Consider the following 17,254-nt stretch of genomic DNA (forward strand, 5'->3'; position numbering starts at 1 on the left):
GAGACCTGTCCAGGGTGAACCCCGCCTTCGCCCTTCAGTAGCCGGGATAGGCTCCAGCACCCCCGCGACCCCGAAAGGGAAGAAGCGGCCAAGAAGATGGATGGATGGATGGATGGGAGGAAACCGGAGTCCCCGGTGAAAACCCACGCATGCACGGGGAGAACATGCAAACTCCACACAGAAAGGTCCCAGCCGGGAGTCGAACCGGGGCCTTCTCGCTGTGAGGCAAGAGCGCCAACCACTGCGCCACCGTGCAGCCCTAAACTGAAGTTTAACTGATGCTAATCTGAAACTAAACTGAGGCTAATCTGAAGCTAATCTGAGGCTAATCGAAAGCTAAACTAAGGCTAATCTGAAGCTAAACTGAAGCTAATCTGAGGTTAATCTGAAGCTAATCTGAGGCTAATCTGAAGTTAAATTGAAGATAATCTGAAGCTAAATAAAGGGATAAACTGAGGATGGACAGAAACTAAGCAGAAGCTAAAATAAAGCTAAACTGAAGCTGAATTGAGACTGAACTGGATTTAAAAAGAGGAAAAGCTGAAGTTTAACCCATAAAGACGCATCGACATTTTTACGTCAGTAAATCTAAACCCGAGTTTCACTGTAAATCAGGATGAACTAAAACAGTGGACACTACAGAGACTTTCTTCCACTTCAGGAAAGGGAACTCTTTCAAAAAATGTTTATTGAAGCATTGAACAACACACAAAGAAAATAATATTTTTGCAGAAAATAGTAATCATGTAACTAAAATGACTTTCTCTGTTTTTTCATTGGTCGCAGCTTGATAGTCAGATGACGACAGAGCTTAAAGAAATCCTCTGGATGGACGAGGACCGTCATTCTGGTTTTACTGGAAATCACCACTGTTGAGATGATTTCACCAAACTGGAGCTGAACTGCTTCTATAGTTCTCTGCTGTTCTGCCTAATTAACTTGGAACTGGACCTTAATCCAGATCAAACGCAGCTAACGCGATTTCACACTGAACTAACGAACAAGTCTTTAAGACAGTCCAAACTGAAGCTAATCTGGACCCAAAAAAAAAAAAAAATCCACAAATGCTTTCCGTTCAGGAATTTTCTCAGAACCACAAGTTCTGTTGCTGCGTTCTGGACAGACTCACCTGGACTTTCTCTTTACATCTTCTCTGTACTCGTCTTTCTTCTGGCTCCCGTCTTCCTCCACAGTTTGCTCTTCCTTTCTGTCTTGTCCGTTTTTGAAAACGTTTCCTTCTTTTATCTTGGATGTTTTCCCGTCTTATTTTTTAAAAACGTTCCTTCTTTTTTGTCGTCTGAACTGTTTTCCTCTGTTCTGCTGTCAGAGAGCGAGGCTCCACTTCATCAATAATTCAGGCTCGCTCGCCCATGTTACCCGTTTACAACTTCAGGCAGAACAAAAGCGGGATGACAAAATAATCTGGTGGATTCATCTGCAACCAGCCTGTGCTTTAGTGGAAGATCAGATGGATCAGAACCCGGCCAGAACGCTGATGAGCACCGACATCCTTACCAGCAGAAAAGGAACCAAACGTTCTGATGATGCGGCTTCGTTTGGAACCGGCGCTCACACCTGTCCTCTCATGTTACCAAGCTGCGGGCAGACTCAGGTTTCCTGGCAACAGAAACTCTCAACTGAACCGGGTCGCTCCAGTGAGGGTTCTGACCTTTAGATTGGACCCAACCAGAGAGAAAAGGTTAGTTCTAAAACCAGTTGGTTCAGAGCAAACCAGGTGAACCCTACCTGTAATGTGACCATGCTTAATGAGGCGAGACGGAGAAACCTCCTGAGACAAAACATTTAATTATTATTTCATTCCTTTGTACAAAACAAGAGGCTGAATGGTCAGGAATAAAAGTCTCCATAAAATCCCCTAAAGTTAGGTTTTAATCAGCTCTCCACTCAACAGGTGAACAATAAAGCTTCAAACATTCAAACTGGTTCGTTTCCTGAAACATGTGGAGTGACCCATTCACAACAGAGGTTTGGCAAATCCTTTTATGAGGCATAAAGCATTCTGGGAGTCTGAGTCTTTGTCCCATGATGGCCTCCCTGTGTTTCTGGTGCGCAGAGTGTTCAGTCCTCAGTGGGCGCCGAGGCCTTCGCCCACTCTGATTCGCTGACCTGGCTGCAGCTTGAACACGAAGTCTTTGGGAGCCTCGAACAGCAGGACGATGGTGGATCCCAGGTTAAACTCTCCAATGGCCTCACCTTTCTGTAAGGCCACGCCTCCTTCGCTTGTCCTCTGCAACACCTGGTTGTCTGTGGCAACATAGCTGCGGTCATAGAAGGAACCTTTCCTGTAGCGGGGGGCATTGGTCTGCAGCTCCTGTGGATGAATGAGGACGTCACAACTTCCTGCTTTAGTTCAGTCACAGACGCCACCTTTGTCAAGAGGGCGCCAACGTTCACCTGGACAACCAGAGCTCTGCTAGCTAGACGGTGACGTTCGAGAATAACCACGAACGTCTCTGCAGTCATACATGTACATGCACATCTACATAAAACTGATAAACAGGTTGACTGTGGTCTGCAGAGCTATCTGGTTTTCAATGTTGACAGAAATTAAAAACCATCAAATGAAGATGATGATGAAGATGATGTCGCAGCTGTTGAGTCAAACATTCTACATGTTCGCCGGTCAGGATCTGACGTGAGCTCACCTGGTCAAAGTACAGTCTGATGGAGCCCACGTTTGTGGCACCAACCGCCGTCAGTGAGAAGAAGCCGTGCTCCCATTGGCCGCTCAACACCACGCGCTCATTCAGGCAGAACAGTTCTTTGACCCACCGAGCCACACCGGGGTTCACTGACATCAACGAGCCTGATGAGGACAGACAGAAGGTGAGGATGAGTGATGGGTGGGGGGCAGACGGCCAATCACAGCACCACACTCACCTGGGAAGTGCCGCCGGAGCTCCACCTTCCAGTCAGCAGGGGAATGGAAGCAGTGATAGTCACCTGGAGCCAGGTAGACCACCACGTGGAAAAGGTCGGTGTCAGGAGATGACAGCAGGACGTCCCGAAAAGATGATGAGGACGAATCTGAGGGCAGGCAGAAGAAAACGTTTAGATAAGACAGCGTGTAGCCCCCCCAACCTGATAGGTCTGTTTCTGCTGCTTTAGGGAGGTGAGACGGGAACCACAGGTGAGACGGCTGGGCTCACAGCTGAGAACTTCACCCACAAAAACAACACTTCCATCTACAGAGAGCCACCCTACAAAGAACCAGCGGGAGCCAACAGCCCCAAGCCACGCCCACAGGAAGACCGTCACAGCAGAGGTTCACACCAGAAGTGGTGGGTCAATGTCTACATCCCCTCACACTCCAGACCTATTCCAGGACAGCCAGCTTTTACCAGGGAGAGGGGCGCAGCCTTACCCAGTTGTTCCCTGGGCTGTGGACCCAGGAAGTTCTCCAGACTGTAGGTGACCCCCTTCACTTGTTCCACTTCAGAGTTCTTCACACGACCAAAATGGAGAATTTTTCCATCAGCCGGAGACGTCTGGAGCCAAACAAACCAGAAACAAGTCAGAACCACATTCAGGTCCTGAACTCCATCAGCAAAGTCCCAAAGATCCGAGAAGGTTCTGGATCATCTCTCAGTTCCATTGTTTATTTTCCTAAAACAACAAACATTTCAATTTACAGAAAACGATCTGAAGCAGAGGCTGGTCACGGAATACACCAAAGTCTGATTAATATTCTATAAATAGTGTAGAAAGATTCAATGATTGATAAACTAGAAAGCTACAAAGAAAATGTTTAACAAATAAATGAAAGCAAACATGAGTTATACTATCAAAAGCTCCAAAGTACTCTGATAAACATGTAATTAATTCTGAACAATTAAGAGAAACTTGATTTTAAAACTTTACCAGACTTCTCCCTGTAAACCAGCGGTCCACATAACTGTTTTCTTCTCTGATGGGGGGCGGGGGCGGTTTGTGGGCAAACAGAAGAAGTGAAATAATCTAAATGTTTGTCTAAACGAAAAACAATTGTGTTTTCCAGAAAGTTACACAAAACCATATTTTAACAATCTCTTTCTGTAATCACGGAGAAAATAACTCTAAAAAGTAAGTCAATTGATAGAGAATCCTCTCTCGTCATGTTCGAGACGCTGGAGAGCTGCTGCTCCTCACACAAAGATCTTATCTGGATCTTTGAGCTCCCTTTGTGGGCGGCCGTGGTGCAGCGGTAGAGCGGTCGACTCCTGATCGGAAGCGAAGGGCAGTGGCGGTTCTACACTGAATTACTCCCCGGGCGAGACCCCCCCCCCCCCCCAACTGAATTTTGTTTGTCCGTTGCCATGTTTTCCTAGAATTACAATTGAAAACAACATACAACAGACATTTAACACAATGCTGTGCAGCATAACAGTTATCAGTACGTACTATAATATAAACAAAAAAACATATTATATAAATAAAACTATGTAAGAAAATATGATGGTTAAAAAAAGAATTCATGATTTGAACATTTAAATGACCATATTAATCTGTACTCCAGAGAAGAAGAATCAGTCATGTTGCTCTTCAATCCAATGTTAAAAACATGTTTAGTTATGACATCCAAAGTCTACCAGCCATATTAGATTTATACCAGCCAAACATTCGTCTAATAAAGAAGTTGTATGTTTATCACAACTGTTATTCTCTTTATTTTGAAATTTTCAGTTTATAATTATTCTATTACAATAACACTCATTGAAAGTGGAGTCTTATTTCAGGTTTTATAACATGACAGAAACGTAATGTTTTAACAAACTACACGTCTTTTCTCTGAACCTTTAGATAAACACTTTCATTACTTGGGAAAGCATCAACTTTCATCAAAGCCCTGAAGTTTATTTCTAGTCATTTTTAATATCTTTAACATTTTTTAAGAAACTGACTTTGTTCAAATCACAAATGTTTTTTTTTTCAATCACAGCAGAGTAAGGATTAAAACTAGTAAAGAACAATAAAATAATTATTTTAAAGTTGTTTTTAATGTCATGCATATAAAAACATGCTTAATTAAAAATATCTGCAACATTTTTGCATAATTGTGTGTAATGTTACTGATCAGTGTTGTTGTGAGTCACAATGAAATGGAGCACCAAATCAGTGAGTGTTTGTGTTGCTGGGGTCAGTGTGAGCAAATGCTAGAAATTCCCAGCACACCTGAATGCAGCAATAGCGAGTTCTTAATGGAAGTGCATACGTGCGGAAATTCCACGCAGCCCCTGAACGCACCTCGTGCCGCGGTGAATGTGACAATTAAATCCTTTAAATCAGCGGAATAAAGTCAGGATTAAATGTTTTGAATCCACTCTGGGATGGATGTTTGTGGTGACCAACAGTGGAGGAGAAGCAGACTCCATCATGTTGTGTTTGAGCCTCAGAGATGAAGAACAGAGACTCACCTGTCAAAGTCAAAGAGCTTTTCTGACCGCCAAATAGAAGTTTAACCCACGTTTGGCAGTTGTTAATTTAGAGTTTAGATGTCCGCCTATATATTGACACATGGGTTATAGAATGTCATGTTATGACTGACTTAAAAATAAAACATTCTACAAAGTAGACCCCGCCCTCCTTCCTCGTCCGTCCTCTTCGTTTAGGAGAGACCCGCAGCTGAACTGTCCCTCCGCCCCTCCCAATTTCCTTACCTCCTGCTCAGCAGACAGGGGCAACTGCACCAGCAGAGGGCGCTAATTCGCTGATTTCAGGCCGTTCAAACATGACAGGTAGTAGACGATCATAGCTGCGCAGATTATTTTTTCCTCCCAGCGCTGAGATGCCGCCCCCTTTGAATCGGCGCCCCGGGCAGCTGCCCGTATTGCCCGTGCCTAAAACCTATACTGGCGAAGGGAGTTTGACTCCCGCCTTGCCCGCCCATGTGTCAAAGTGTCCTTGGGCAAGAGACTGAACCCCAAATGTCCTCTGGTGGGAGGTTGGCGCCAATGTTCGGCAGCGGAGCCACCGATGTGTGAATGTGTGAATGGGTGAATGGGTCTGTGACTGTGAAGCGCTTTGGGCCTCGAGGGAGGGTAGAAAGCGCTATACAAGTATACGCCATTTACCATTTAGGTAGTTTTATTGTTTTATTTAACTTATCAATAACTATAAAGTCATGCAAAAAATGAATTACTGATATAAATATTAAAACATTTTTTACAAGTGTAAAATATGTTATTATGTTCAATTATGTTTATGATCTCTGCACTAGTGGTATTGATCTGATGTGTGACTTGAACAAAAAAACCCAAAAAGAGGATTCGGGACACAACTTGACAAATAAAAATGAACAGCTGGGGAAACAGAAAGTGAAACTTATGTTCCCTCAGTTATTGGAGGAGTTGCGTTATAAAACTAACTTGTGAAGATAAAACCTGCCAATTAATATTACAGATGTTAAACTCACTACACACTTCCCCCACTTTTCTCAGACAGACATGGACATTTATAAATCCAGGATTATAGAATGAAAACTAAGATCTGATCGAGATCAAATATTTATGTGAGTCTGAGGATCTGCATGTTTCAACGCAGCAGACGCAGCATGGAGGAAATTGACAAGATCTTCAGCCAATCAGGACCCAGAACAGGGTGCGCTGTTTATAAAAAAAAAAAGCAGCAGCATGATCTGAGAGCAGGAGAACTGCAATGTGGATGGGGTCGAACAGCCTCATCCGTTTCAGCTTTTAGAATAATTTGGAGATTGAGATCGGAAGGATGCATGTACACTGACTCATAATATATCTGCAAATACTCGTCTCAATCAAAGCTACACACAGTACGAGACCCCTCCCACATTTCTGTCATTCATGTCTGTGTAGCGTCTGGCTGATGAAGCAGCCGAAATGTGACGACATTACTCTCTCACTTGGTTGGTTTCCAATCGGACTGAGATCACGCAGTGTAAGTGAAAACGGACCAACTTCTTGCTGTAATTGTTTTACTACAGATCCGTTTCCCAGTGTTGACCTTGGTTTGACTGTACGAAGGGACGGTTCCCTCAGATTTTCCTCAGTCTGAATAGACTCTGTGCTTGGAGCCGAAAACTTGACCAAAACGGCCACTCTAGCCGGGCATCATGGGATGTAAACAGAGCAGCAATGAGAGACAGCAACTTATTTAAGTGTGTGGATAATGCAGACTCATTATAGGAACTTTTAACGTGATCCAGATTACTTCTCACTGTTTTCCTTAGAGAGCCTTCTCAGCGTTCCGTCTTAGCCGTCTCATCAATGACCTTATTGCAGTTATTCTCCTCCATTCCAAAGTTGAGGCAGACGTTCAAAACTGGTCAGTGAAATATAACGTTTAAATCAGTCAACTGTCCCGACGAGGACTTCAAAGTGAAGAACTTTAATTTTTCTCTCTCTTTGCTTTGCCCCGCCCTCATAATTCCTGGCCAATGAGTGAAGAGATCTTTAGTCACATGGTTTTGTTCACAAGCTTTGGTTAAGAGCAGAAATGCCCGGTAGACATCAGTCTAAATACAGACCAAACGCACAGTTCAGGACTTGGAACGGACCAACAGACTGTTCCAGTCTGAATATCAAATCCATCTTTCTGAAAACAGTCTGTCAACAGTGATAAAGTAGAAGTTTAGTTCCAAACCTCTTTCTCTGCTACTTTCACATCAGCTGAAATAACGTTCCAGGTGCCTGGAAAACGCACACACTGTAAAGGGCCTTAGATTTCAAAACTGAGAGGAGGACCCCCAGACCGTCCCTCACGCCTTAGGTAGCCTCCTTTCTCCTCAGTGGCCCCTATGAACTGTTTGAGGCCCCTGTGGACCGTATGAGTTTCATAGCAACAGCACAGACAGTTGTGAGTGCAGAAGGGCGGAGCTTACCAAGTGAGAGGCCGCACATACTGGGCGGACGGCAGGTTTAAGACGCCGCCGGAAAAATTCTCCTAGATTTCTGTAATGATGCAAATCTTCCACTGCTGCCTCCTGGTGGACAAAGGTGGGAACAGTCAAGCAGATGGAACACCAGGTGAGGAGAGCAGGTGAGGAGAGCAGGTGAGTGCTCCAAGCCCAGACCTGCATGTTGACTCCAAAGGTCCAGATGTACAGAGAGTAGATGGGTTTTCTGAGCCAGGTGGGTAGATTCATCTCGTTTAGACGACCCCAGGCTCGGGACAGGAAACGAGTTGGAAAGGAGCGGTAGAGCGCCACCTGCAGGAGTAAAGGACACAAAGAAGAACAGCCTCCATCAGTCTGGCCCAGATGGAGCTTTGTAAAGCTGATGGTCTTCATTCCTTAGAAACTAAAGTCTGTTTTCAGGTATGACTTTGGCTCTGAGAGGAACCAGGAAACAGACCACCACATCAACGCCACCAAACTGCCCTCCCTCCATGGCCCCGCCCAAACACAGCTGCTCTTACCCGATTGGCCAGCGGACGCAGAGCATTGAGAGATAAGATGAAACCAAGGAAGACAATCGGTCGGCGGCGCCAAGGGGCGGGGCGACAGACCCCATTACTGAGCTTGCTCAGACGGCGGCGAAGAGCCAAATGAGGCGCCTGAAGCCTGATAATGTAATCCCCCAGAATGAGAGTGAAGAAGAGGAGGGGCAGAGAGGAAAAAGGGTGAGTCCAGTTGGCAGAAACTTCCAGAACTAAGAGATAAAATCACCTGAACCCAGACGGGGGGAAGAGGAGGAGACAAGCTAGGAAGAAATGTGGGAGGAGCATCTGGTTAACAGCAGACAGACAAGTCATGAAGATGTGGCGACTGACACCATTCATGATGGGAAGACATTCAAAACATTTTTTTAGAAAACAGAAACGACCCAACAGTGTAAAAAGATGCAGATGTTTGTGTCTACAGAGCTGATCCTCAGATATCAGTGAAGGAAACGGTTTGATTGAGACAGAAGAGAAGATCTCCTGTGTGTGCAGAAGACTGGAGGCAGAACTGCAGATGGTCTTTGGGAGGATCAGGATGGATCAGGAATGAATTCAGAGGATCAGATCATGGAGATGGTTTGAGAGGAGGAGCAGGGATGCTGAGGTCGGAGGTACCAGGAGTTAGGAGGAAGACCAAGCTGGAGGTTGATAGAGGGAGGAGAACATGAGGAGGAGAATGGAGAAGAGGAGGGTAGATAGTGAAGATTGTTTGCAGTGGCTCCGCCCCTAAAGGAAGCATCAGAAAGTAACCAGCAGAGTGTGTGTGTGTGTAGGGGAGTTGATTCTAAGACATACTGGGGCCCTCCAACTTTCTATGGAGCTCTGGTCGATTCTCATCAGTAAATGTGAAGGTGGAGCTGACAGCAAACGTCATTGTGTGTCTGTGTCTCATTGTGTGCCTGTGTGTCATTGTGCGTCTATGTGTCATTGTGCGTCTATGTGTCATTGTGCGTCTATGTGTCATTGTGTGTCTGTGTGTCATTGTGCGTCTATGTGTCATTGTGTGTCTGTGTCATTGTGTGTCTGTGTGTCATTGTGTGTCTGTGTCTCATTGTGTCTGTGTGTGTGTCATTGTGTGTCATTGTGTGTCTGTGTGTCATTGTGTGTCTGTGTGTCATTGTGTCTGTTTGTCATTGTGTGTCTGTGTGTGTCTGTGTCATTGTGTCTGTGTCATTGTGTGTTTGTGTCGTTGTGTCTGTGTGTCTGTGTGTCATTGTGTGTCTGTGTCATTGTGCGTCTGTGTCATTGTGTGTCTGTGGGTGTGTCACTGTGTTGTCGTGTGTCTCTGTGTCGTTGTGTGTCACTGTGTCATCGTGTCTCTTTGTCATTGTGTCTCTGCGTCGTGTGTCTCTGTGTTGTCGTGTCTCTGTGAAGTTGTGTCACTGTGTTGTCGTTGTGTCTCTGCGTCGTTGTGTCACTGTGTCATGGTGTCTCTTTGTCATTGTGTCTCTTTGTCATTGTGTCTCTGCGTCGTTGTGTGTCTCTGTGTTGTCGTGTCTCTGTGAAGTTGTGTCACTGTGTTGTTGTGTGTCACTGTGTCATCCTGTCTCTGTGATGTTGTGTCGTTGTGTTGAGCACCTTCTCTGTCAGTTGTCGGCTGTTGTTAACTTTAACTTTGCTAAATTCTCTTGATTTAAAGTCCTTCGTCGTATTCTCGTCCAGAAGAAGTTTCTCAACTGCAACTTCATAAAGATGCAGATCCTGATCCAGATCCTGATCCAGATCCTGATCGTGCAGGTTGGAATATTCAGACCTTTCTTCATGTCAACTTTAACACACATCCCAGGGTGGGGGGGGCAGATTAAGAGTGTTTAACAGATCTTTTACTACTTAACTAGGTTAGCAGGTTAGCAGGGGATTAGTGGCAAAGAGGCGGAGCATGAAGCTACATCAACAACTTTCACTGAGACAAACATTTTGTTTTTTTAAACCTGTGGGCAAACACAATGACGAGCCCCCGTCCCCCATAGTCCTGATCAGAGTTCTCCTCCTAATACACCCCCCCATCAATCAGCCCCCATGTTTCTATGACAACCGTCTACCGCTGTCACTCTCCCACCTGAAAGGTAACGTGGTTCTCATCTTAACCGCTCTTCCTCCCACTCCACCTGTTTCTCCATCAGAGGTGTGATGGCGCCGCCTCACCTGCCGCAGCAGGTCATGACCCTGATTGACACCGTTGCGGCGCTGAGAGCAGAACCTCACCATCAAAGAGTTTGGTCATAAAGGAGCTGACGGATCGTGCAGGAGAACAGAACAGATAAGACAGACCGGGATCAGAGGCCTTAATGCCCAGCGCTCCCCCCTCTGGAAATGGGAGTGTCTTAGTCAGCTGGCCAATCAGAGCTCACCTTTAGACCACATGATTTATCGGGAAGGAAGAGTCCATTATCAGAACCCAAATCATCCATGCTCATTCTGAAGATTGTTCTGTTCTTGAAGGTTCTGTTCAGGGTTTAACGGATCACAGAACTCACAGATCAGATCAGGATTCAGAGTTTTCAGATCAGTGAAAAAGAAAGGGAAATTATCCAAATTAAATCTAAAGCTTTATTTTTAACACATTCTAAAGCATATATTTTTAATAAAAAATATAAAGTACTTAAAACACAAACACGTATAATACATCAAACATCTGCTCATTGAGAACTATCCAAAGTAATTAAAACACTAATAACTTCTTTGATCTCATGAAGATTCATATACATGAAAAATACTCAAGATGTTCAAAAAAACAAAAGTGCATCATTAGGTACTGCATCTTTAAATAAACTGGATGGATGATGGAGGGATGATGGAGGACAGACAGATGGATGGATGGAGGGATGATGGATGATGGATGGAGGGATGATGGAGGGATGGATGATGGAGGGATGGACACGCGGTTGGAGCTTCAGATTTTTCAAACAGACTTCTGGACGAGCTTCAGGCAGCGACACTGACGCAGGTCAAAAGACGACCGGCGTTCCGTTCATCGGAAGATGGATTGAAATGATCCACACCAGGAGGTGGGGGTGAGGGATGGGGGATCCTCGGTACACCCATGTGCCAAACTGCTGCAAGTGATCCATACGGATCACAGATTATCCGTGATCCGTTCCATCCCTAGTTCTGTCCCTCAGAATATACATGATTGCTCAGGTCAACAGTAAATGAGTGTCTGTAGAGAACAGCACAAACAGGCCCTAAGCAGAGCACAAAGAGACAAAGAGAAGTGGGAGGAAGCAAAGGTAAAGCCCAGCAAAGGTTGCCCCACCCCCCCCAAAAAAACTAAAACTGAGTCAGGTAGATGTCCCCGGTCAGACTCCACAGTGGCTGGTATGAACCCACCACAGAGTCCAGACCTCAGTCTTCCAGTCTCAGGCAAACACTCCACCAGAACATTGGTCCATTTATGAGCGAATCAGAACAGTTCTGCTCAGAACAACCAGGTTTGGCTCTAACGGGTTTTAAGAAGCAGCAGACGACAAACGTTTGGAGGGAAAAACACAGGCGACTCCCATTCCTCTCAACCAAGCGGGGTCAGAGACGATCCCTTCAGTTTATCTGGATCTGTGGTCCCAGCGTACCTGTGTGGGCGTGGCCACATGCGGTGACGTCTCTTCATCCTGTTGAAACCTCTTCTTGTAGTGCTGGTAGCCGAGGTAACCACCTCCGGTCCCCAACAGCAGAGCGAAGGGCCGGGGGCGTGGGATGAGGCCCCGCCCTGCAAACACAGACCGGCAAGTGTAAACGAAAACAATAACAACAACAACAACAATATCGCCACAGGGGCTCACCTGTGCTCAGGCTGCGCTGCCAGCACGTCCGACACACAAATCTGGAACACAAGCAGGTCAGAGGTCAAACTTCACAGACGGTGGACTTTGGCTCCGGTTCCGTTCTTGGTTCCATTTGGGTTCCAACTTTGATGGTTGTTATTCTAGACGGGGGGCCTGCCATCCAGTGGTACCAATACCACGGTGGTTCATGGACCAGCAGACCCCTAGAGGGGTAGTTAGAGGAGGATCATGGACCAGCAGACCCCCAGGTAGTTAGAGGAGGATCATGGACCAGAAGACCCCCGGGGGGGTAAGAGGAGGATCATGGACCAGAAGACCCCGGGGGGGTAAGAGGAGGATCATGGACCAGCAGACCCCCAGGGGGGTAGTTAGAGGAGGATCATGGACCAGCAGACCCCCGGGGGGGTAGTTAGAGGAGGATCATGGACCAGCAGACCCCCAGGGGGGTAGTTAGAGGAGGATCATGGACCAGCAGACCCCCGGGGGGGGTAAGAGGAGGATCATGGACCAGCAGACCCCTAGAGGGGTTATTAGAGGGGGCAGTTGGTCAGAATCATTAAAGCTGAACTGCGGCCGTCCTGCAGATGACGTGAAGACGTTCAGGTAGGAACTGCGGTCGTCATCACAATGTGAAGCCAGAGTCTTTACCAAACACTCCGGAGTGGGAGGAGCCAATTCCATGGCCTCAGAACAGTCTGATTGGAAAAATGACAGCAGTATCTGTGCTTCAGCCAATCAGAGAGCAGCAGACATCTGCTGATGGATAAAGTTCATTGATGGCTTCATATCTAGCGCGTGCATGAACGGTCTGTCCACGTGCACGGGTTTCCATGACAACGTCGTTAAGAACGTCTTTTTCCAGTCTGTGGGAACACACGCGCGCGGGTTCGACACCTAAGCAGGTAGTTTCAGCTGTCACTGACGTCACGCTCATCTGTAGCTACACGACAATCAAAGACCAACGTGAGCGCGCGGACCTAAACAGAAAAACGTGACAGCAGCCAGCGTGAGTCTGCGCGCGCGCACGAGGTGTTCGGGTCCCGGGACCGGGGCCCGGACAGCCCGGTGAGCTCGTACCTGCCGCCGCTGATGAGCCTCCGTAGCGCCGCCGCCATGCTGTCTGCGGAAATGATGTAAGCGCGCATCTGCCCCACGTGACACCGACGCTCTGCAGACTGAGCGGCTGGCAGCCGCGTGACAGCGTTTTACCCGGAGCATCAGCTGATGCTGACGACAGAAAATATGTGCGCATGCGTACTTGCGCTCTGATCGTTCCTAGTCCCCGCCCCGAGAGTGAAGTCTGACTGTATCATAGAACTGGACCAAAGACTGTATATTCACAGGACAGCAGTGAATTAAATGTATTTAAAAAAAATCTTAACATTGGTATCTTTAATTAGTTATTTTTAATGTTTTAAACATTTGCCTTTTCTCAGTATTTTCATTTATGCCAATAATATATAAAGACAGATTCAGATCTGCTGGTGAAACATCAGATCTTCATGTAAAGTGACTGACAGCACAAAGGGATCCAGATTCTTCAAGTGAAACTGAAGACAGAAATCTTTCAGTCAATGGGAACATTTCATTGAAACGTTTGTGCTGGACATTCTTCCATCCTGATGACCAGCTCCAGAATCCTGAAGTGGACCATGTTACTGTCAATCATGAGACAATCAAAGTCAAAGGCTGCTCCACCGCCGTCCCCCTCAGCTGAATCAGGAGACGTGGATCCGGCTGAGCCTGAGTGGCTGCGATGGTTCTGATGAGCTTCTCTTTCTGATTCCGGGTCGACACCGATAATCCAACCTGTGACAGGAGAATCAAATATATTTTACTCAATAAATGTTTGGACACAAACTGTTTCTGCAAAGATGTGTTAAAAACACAATGAAAAATATTTAATCTTGTTTATGATCAAGATTCATGTGTAAATCTTTTTAGACCAAATCATTTAAGAACATGAGTTTGTGTTGTAAGAACAGGTATTTTTCATGCTGGTATCCACATACAGGACATCATGTGAGTGGAGGGTTAGCATTAGCCTTCATGAATGTTATCTCATCGTATCACATTCTAACCACTACATATACAGTCAGTTTCATTACAAGAGGAAACATGACGTTTGACACGTTCATCCATTACTGTCATGTTTGTGTATGTGAAGGACACAATAGGATGTTCTACATTACAACCACATGAAGAACAAGTTTGAGCTTCTTAGAGTTAGAAGATGTTGTTCATATTAAACATGTAATACAGAAGAAATGATGTTATTGTCTAAAAGTCTTGTGTACCGTTCTACTTTAACAGCCTTACATCCATTTGTCCTTTTTGGGGTAACGGGGGTTCGGGAGTCTAACCTGGCTACTGATGGATGAAGGCAGGATACACCTGGACAGGTAACCAGTCTGTCACAAAGCCTCAATCACACATACACACCTAGGGAGAATTTAGAGTCACAATGAAACGTGTTTCTGGAGAGAACCCAAGTCCCAGTTGGTGGTTCTGGTTCTGGTCCTGGGACTTGAACTGGGTCCTTCTTGTGTGAGGCAAGAGTGCTAACCACTGCACACTGTGCCGCCCCGATCCCACAGTTTTACATATTATGAGTAAAACACCCAGCACGGGCCCTGCGACAGACTGGCGACCTGTCCAGGTGAACCCCGCCTTCGCCCATCAGTAGCTGGGATAGGCTCCAGCACCCCGCGACCCCGAAAGGGAAGAAGCGGTCAGGAAGATGAATGGATGGATGGATGAACAGCCAGCACGTACCGAGAAAGACTCATGTAAATCTTAGTCCACCGCTGTGTTGCTGGAAACTTGAGCTAATACGGTTAGCCGTTAGCATGGTGGGATCATCCATCCATCTTCCTGACCGCTTCTTCCCTTCCGGGGTCGCGGGGTGCCGGAGCCTATCCCTAAGTGGAAGGGGTGTGGCCTTCCAACCAGCTCACTCCTGATTGGTGACAGTAGTTTCCATAGAATCAGACCAAGCAGTGTCGTCTGGCTGCCACATGGCAGCGTCCGGAGCCGGAGGTAAGGCGTTCTCTCTGGGTAACATCACAGCCGCTCTGTCCAGATATGTATACAGTCAATGATCTGCAGAGGTCAAAGGTCAACCACGTCTGCTGTTCCTATCGGTTCATCAAACTTTCAGGTTCAACTTCCAAACAAATGTTTGAGGTTCAGATTCAAAGAAACTTTATTAGTTCAAAAATATTCTCTTTAGATTACAAATCACTGCCCCCTCCCCCTCTAAACGGGAGGGGGGGGACTGCTGAGAAAGTCCATGATCAGCTGACTTCCTGTGGTCTCCTGATCTGTAAAACAGAGAGTTAAACTGCACAGCGTCAGCTGAGGGGGCGGGGTTTCACAGTAACACTCCATGACATCACTCGTCCAGGCCTTGTCGGGTCAGGAAGTCTTCGAGCGCACTCAGTCGTTCCACCAGCATCACGTCCAGGTCGCTGTCGTCATCCATGCCGTGGATGTGGCGGCGAGCTGCGGCACGTTTTCTGGGCACCGTGGCAACAAGAAGCCCCGCCCCTGAGAAGACACAGTAAAAGCCGCCGTTTCAGTTCAGGTTCTGCAAAGATTTCAACCGGCATCACGATGACAAGAGAAGAGCATCCTCCAGAAGGTCATCAGGAATAAAGCGAACACGTCTTCAACCGCAGAAACGGAGGAATCTGCTGGAGCAGACATGATCCCAGAACAACGATCTCAGACAGACCCGGTGTAGGTAGCAGATGTGCTCCTGTCAGAACCACTAGTGATGACGTCACACAACTGTAACAAACGAGTTGGCTAATTTGTACTGAAACTGATGTTTACAATAAAGTTTATTTCTTTAAAAGAAAAGAAAAAGTGTTGAGATCTGCTCGGGCTATTATTGATTATTTTTCATCGACAGCTCCTTCACTAACGTCTGCTCTCCTCAGTGTTTGTGTAACGGAGCAGAACGTGAGCTGATATTCTAGCGCAGGGGTCTCAAACTCAATTCAGCCGGGGGCCACTGGAGGCAGATTCTGGGTGAGGCCGGGCCGCTTCAGGATTTTCACAAGAAAAGCTCTGATAAAACATTCTAATGTTCTCAAATATCTTTGTTTTTAACACAAAATAATGAATAAAATAAATAAATATATTAAATGATGAATTAAAAAGCAGGCAAATCAGTATGGAAGTTTTTTGGTTCCGTCAGACTCTGAATTTTTTTTATGTTAAATTTCTGACCCATCGAAATTTTAAGTCTCGAAATTAAAAACACAGATTTTTTTTAAGATAGAAAATATTTTTGGGAGCATAAAATTTTGCTGTTTAAAAAGCAAGGGTTGAAAAAAAATTCACAATAAAAATTCAGGGGTAAAAAATTCAGAAAAAAATTCTGAGGATAAGAAAATTCAGAATAATAATTCAGAATAAAAATTCTGAATAAAAATTCAGAGGTTTACTCTCGTTTACATGGACTGGAATGCGCGCCGACACAGCCGGTGTGTGAACCTTAAGATTCACAGACGCGCGCACGCACGTGCGAGCAAAATTCAGGATCACATGTTGGACAGGCGGGAGCAGCAGATCGCCGCGCGGGGCGGGCTACAGGTCTGAGGCTCGGAGCTTGTGGAGCTCTGATTCAATATGTATTCCTCGACATCAAATGTGTATTCATTCTGAGAGAGACATCCACAGACGGACCTGGTAGCTCCTCCTACACGCGGCGACAGAAACACATTTTTTGACAAGTCGCGAGCAGAAAATTCCCTACGCGGGCCACGCGAATCTATCACCCGAATCGCGTTTGGTGCTTCATGGCTCCTCCTCCACCCAGCTGACTGGAGGAATGACTGAGTAAGCGAGGCAATTGGACAGACCGCCGATGTTCCGCCTCCAGAGCCATATATCTCTCTGTGATTGGTTCGTTCAGCTCTGCTCACAACAACTGTCATTCATATCAGCCTTGCGGGCCGCACTAACAGTAATCTTTCATATTGAGATGCGGGCCGCAAATCATCATCCCGCGGGCCGCGAGTTTGAGACCCCTGTTCTAGCGGGACTTCATC

The 17,254-nt window shown here is 46.2% G+C and overlaps 3 protein-coding genes across 7 annotated transcripts in view; all 3 read right to left on the reverse strand.

Moving 5' to 3' along the window:
- The window catches only part of si:ch211-202f5.2 (uncharacterized protein LOC795181 homolog), a 7,871-nt gene extending 6,142 nt beyond the window's left edge, over positions 1-1,729 (reverse strand). Inside the window, exon 1 of the mRNA XM_024261176.2 lies at positions 1,130-1,729. The gene's annotated coding sequence lies outside the window, so the exon portion shown is untranslated. The remainder of the gene's footprint in view (positions 1-1,129) is intronic.
- Positions 1,730-1,798: 69 nt separating this feature from the next.
- pisd (phosphatidylserine decarboxylase) lies at positions 1,799-13,429 on the reverse strand. The gene is made up of 9 exons (XM_024261175.2): positions 13,272-13,429; positions 12,192-12,232; positions 11,982-12,118; positions 8,045-8,179; positions 7,853-7,954; positions 3,386-3,509; positions 2,902-3,048; positions 2,667-2,827; positions 1,799-2,332 (listed from the first exon to the last, which is right to left on the reverse strand). The coding sequence occupies exons 1-9, from the start codon at positions 13,337-13,339 to the stop codon at positions 2,087-2,089; spliced, it is 1,161 nt and encodes a 386-aa protein (XP_024116943.1). The 5' UTR covers positions 13,340-13,429; the 3' UTR covers positions 1,799-2,086.
- Positions 13,430-15,374: 1,945 nt separating this feature from the next.
- wu:fi75a02 overlaps positions 15,375-17,254 on the reverse strand; it is a 6,381-nt gene continuing 4,501 nt past the window's right edge. For all 5 annotated transcript variants that reach the window (XM_024261171.2, XM_024261173.2, XM_024261169.2 and 2 more), the window contains one exon: positions 15,375-15,743. In XM_024261171.2, the coding sequence (XP_024116939.1) occupies positions 15,589-15,743 (155 nt within the window). In that variant the 3' untranslated portion in view covers positions 15,375-15,588. The remainder of the gene's footprint in view (positions 15,744-17,254) is intronic.

The sequence above is a fragment of the Oryzias melastigma genome, unplaced genomic scaffold, assembly GCF_002922805.2.
Source record: "Oryzias melastigma strain HK-1 unplaced genomic scaffold, ASM292280v2 sc00318, whole genome shotgun sequence".
NCBI classification, from domain to species: Eukaryota; Metazoa; Chordata; class Actinopteri; order Beloniformes; family Adrianichthyidae; genus Oryzias; species Oryzias melastigma.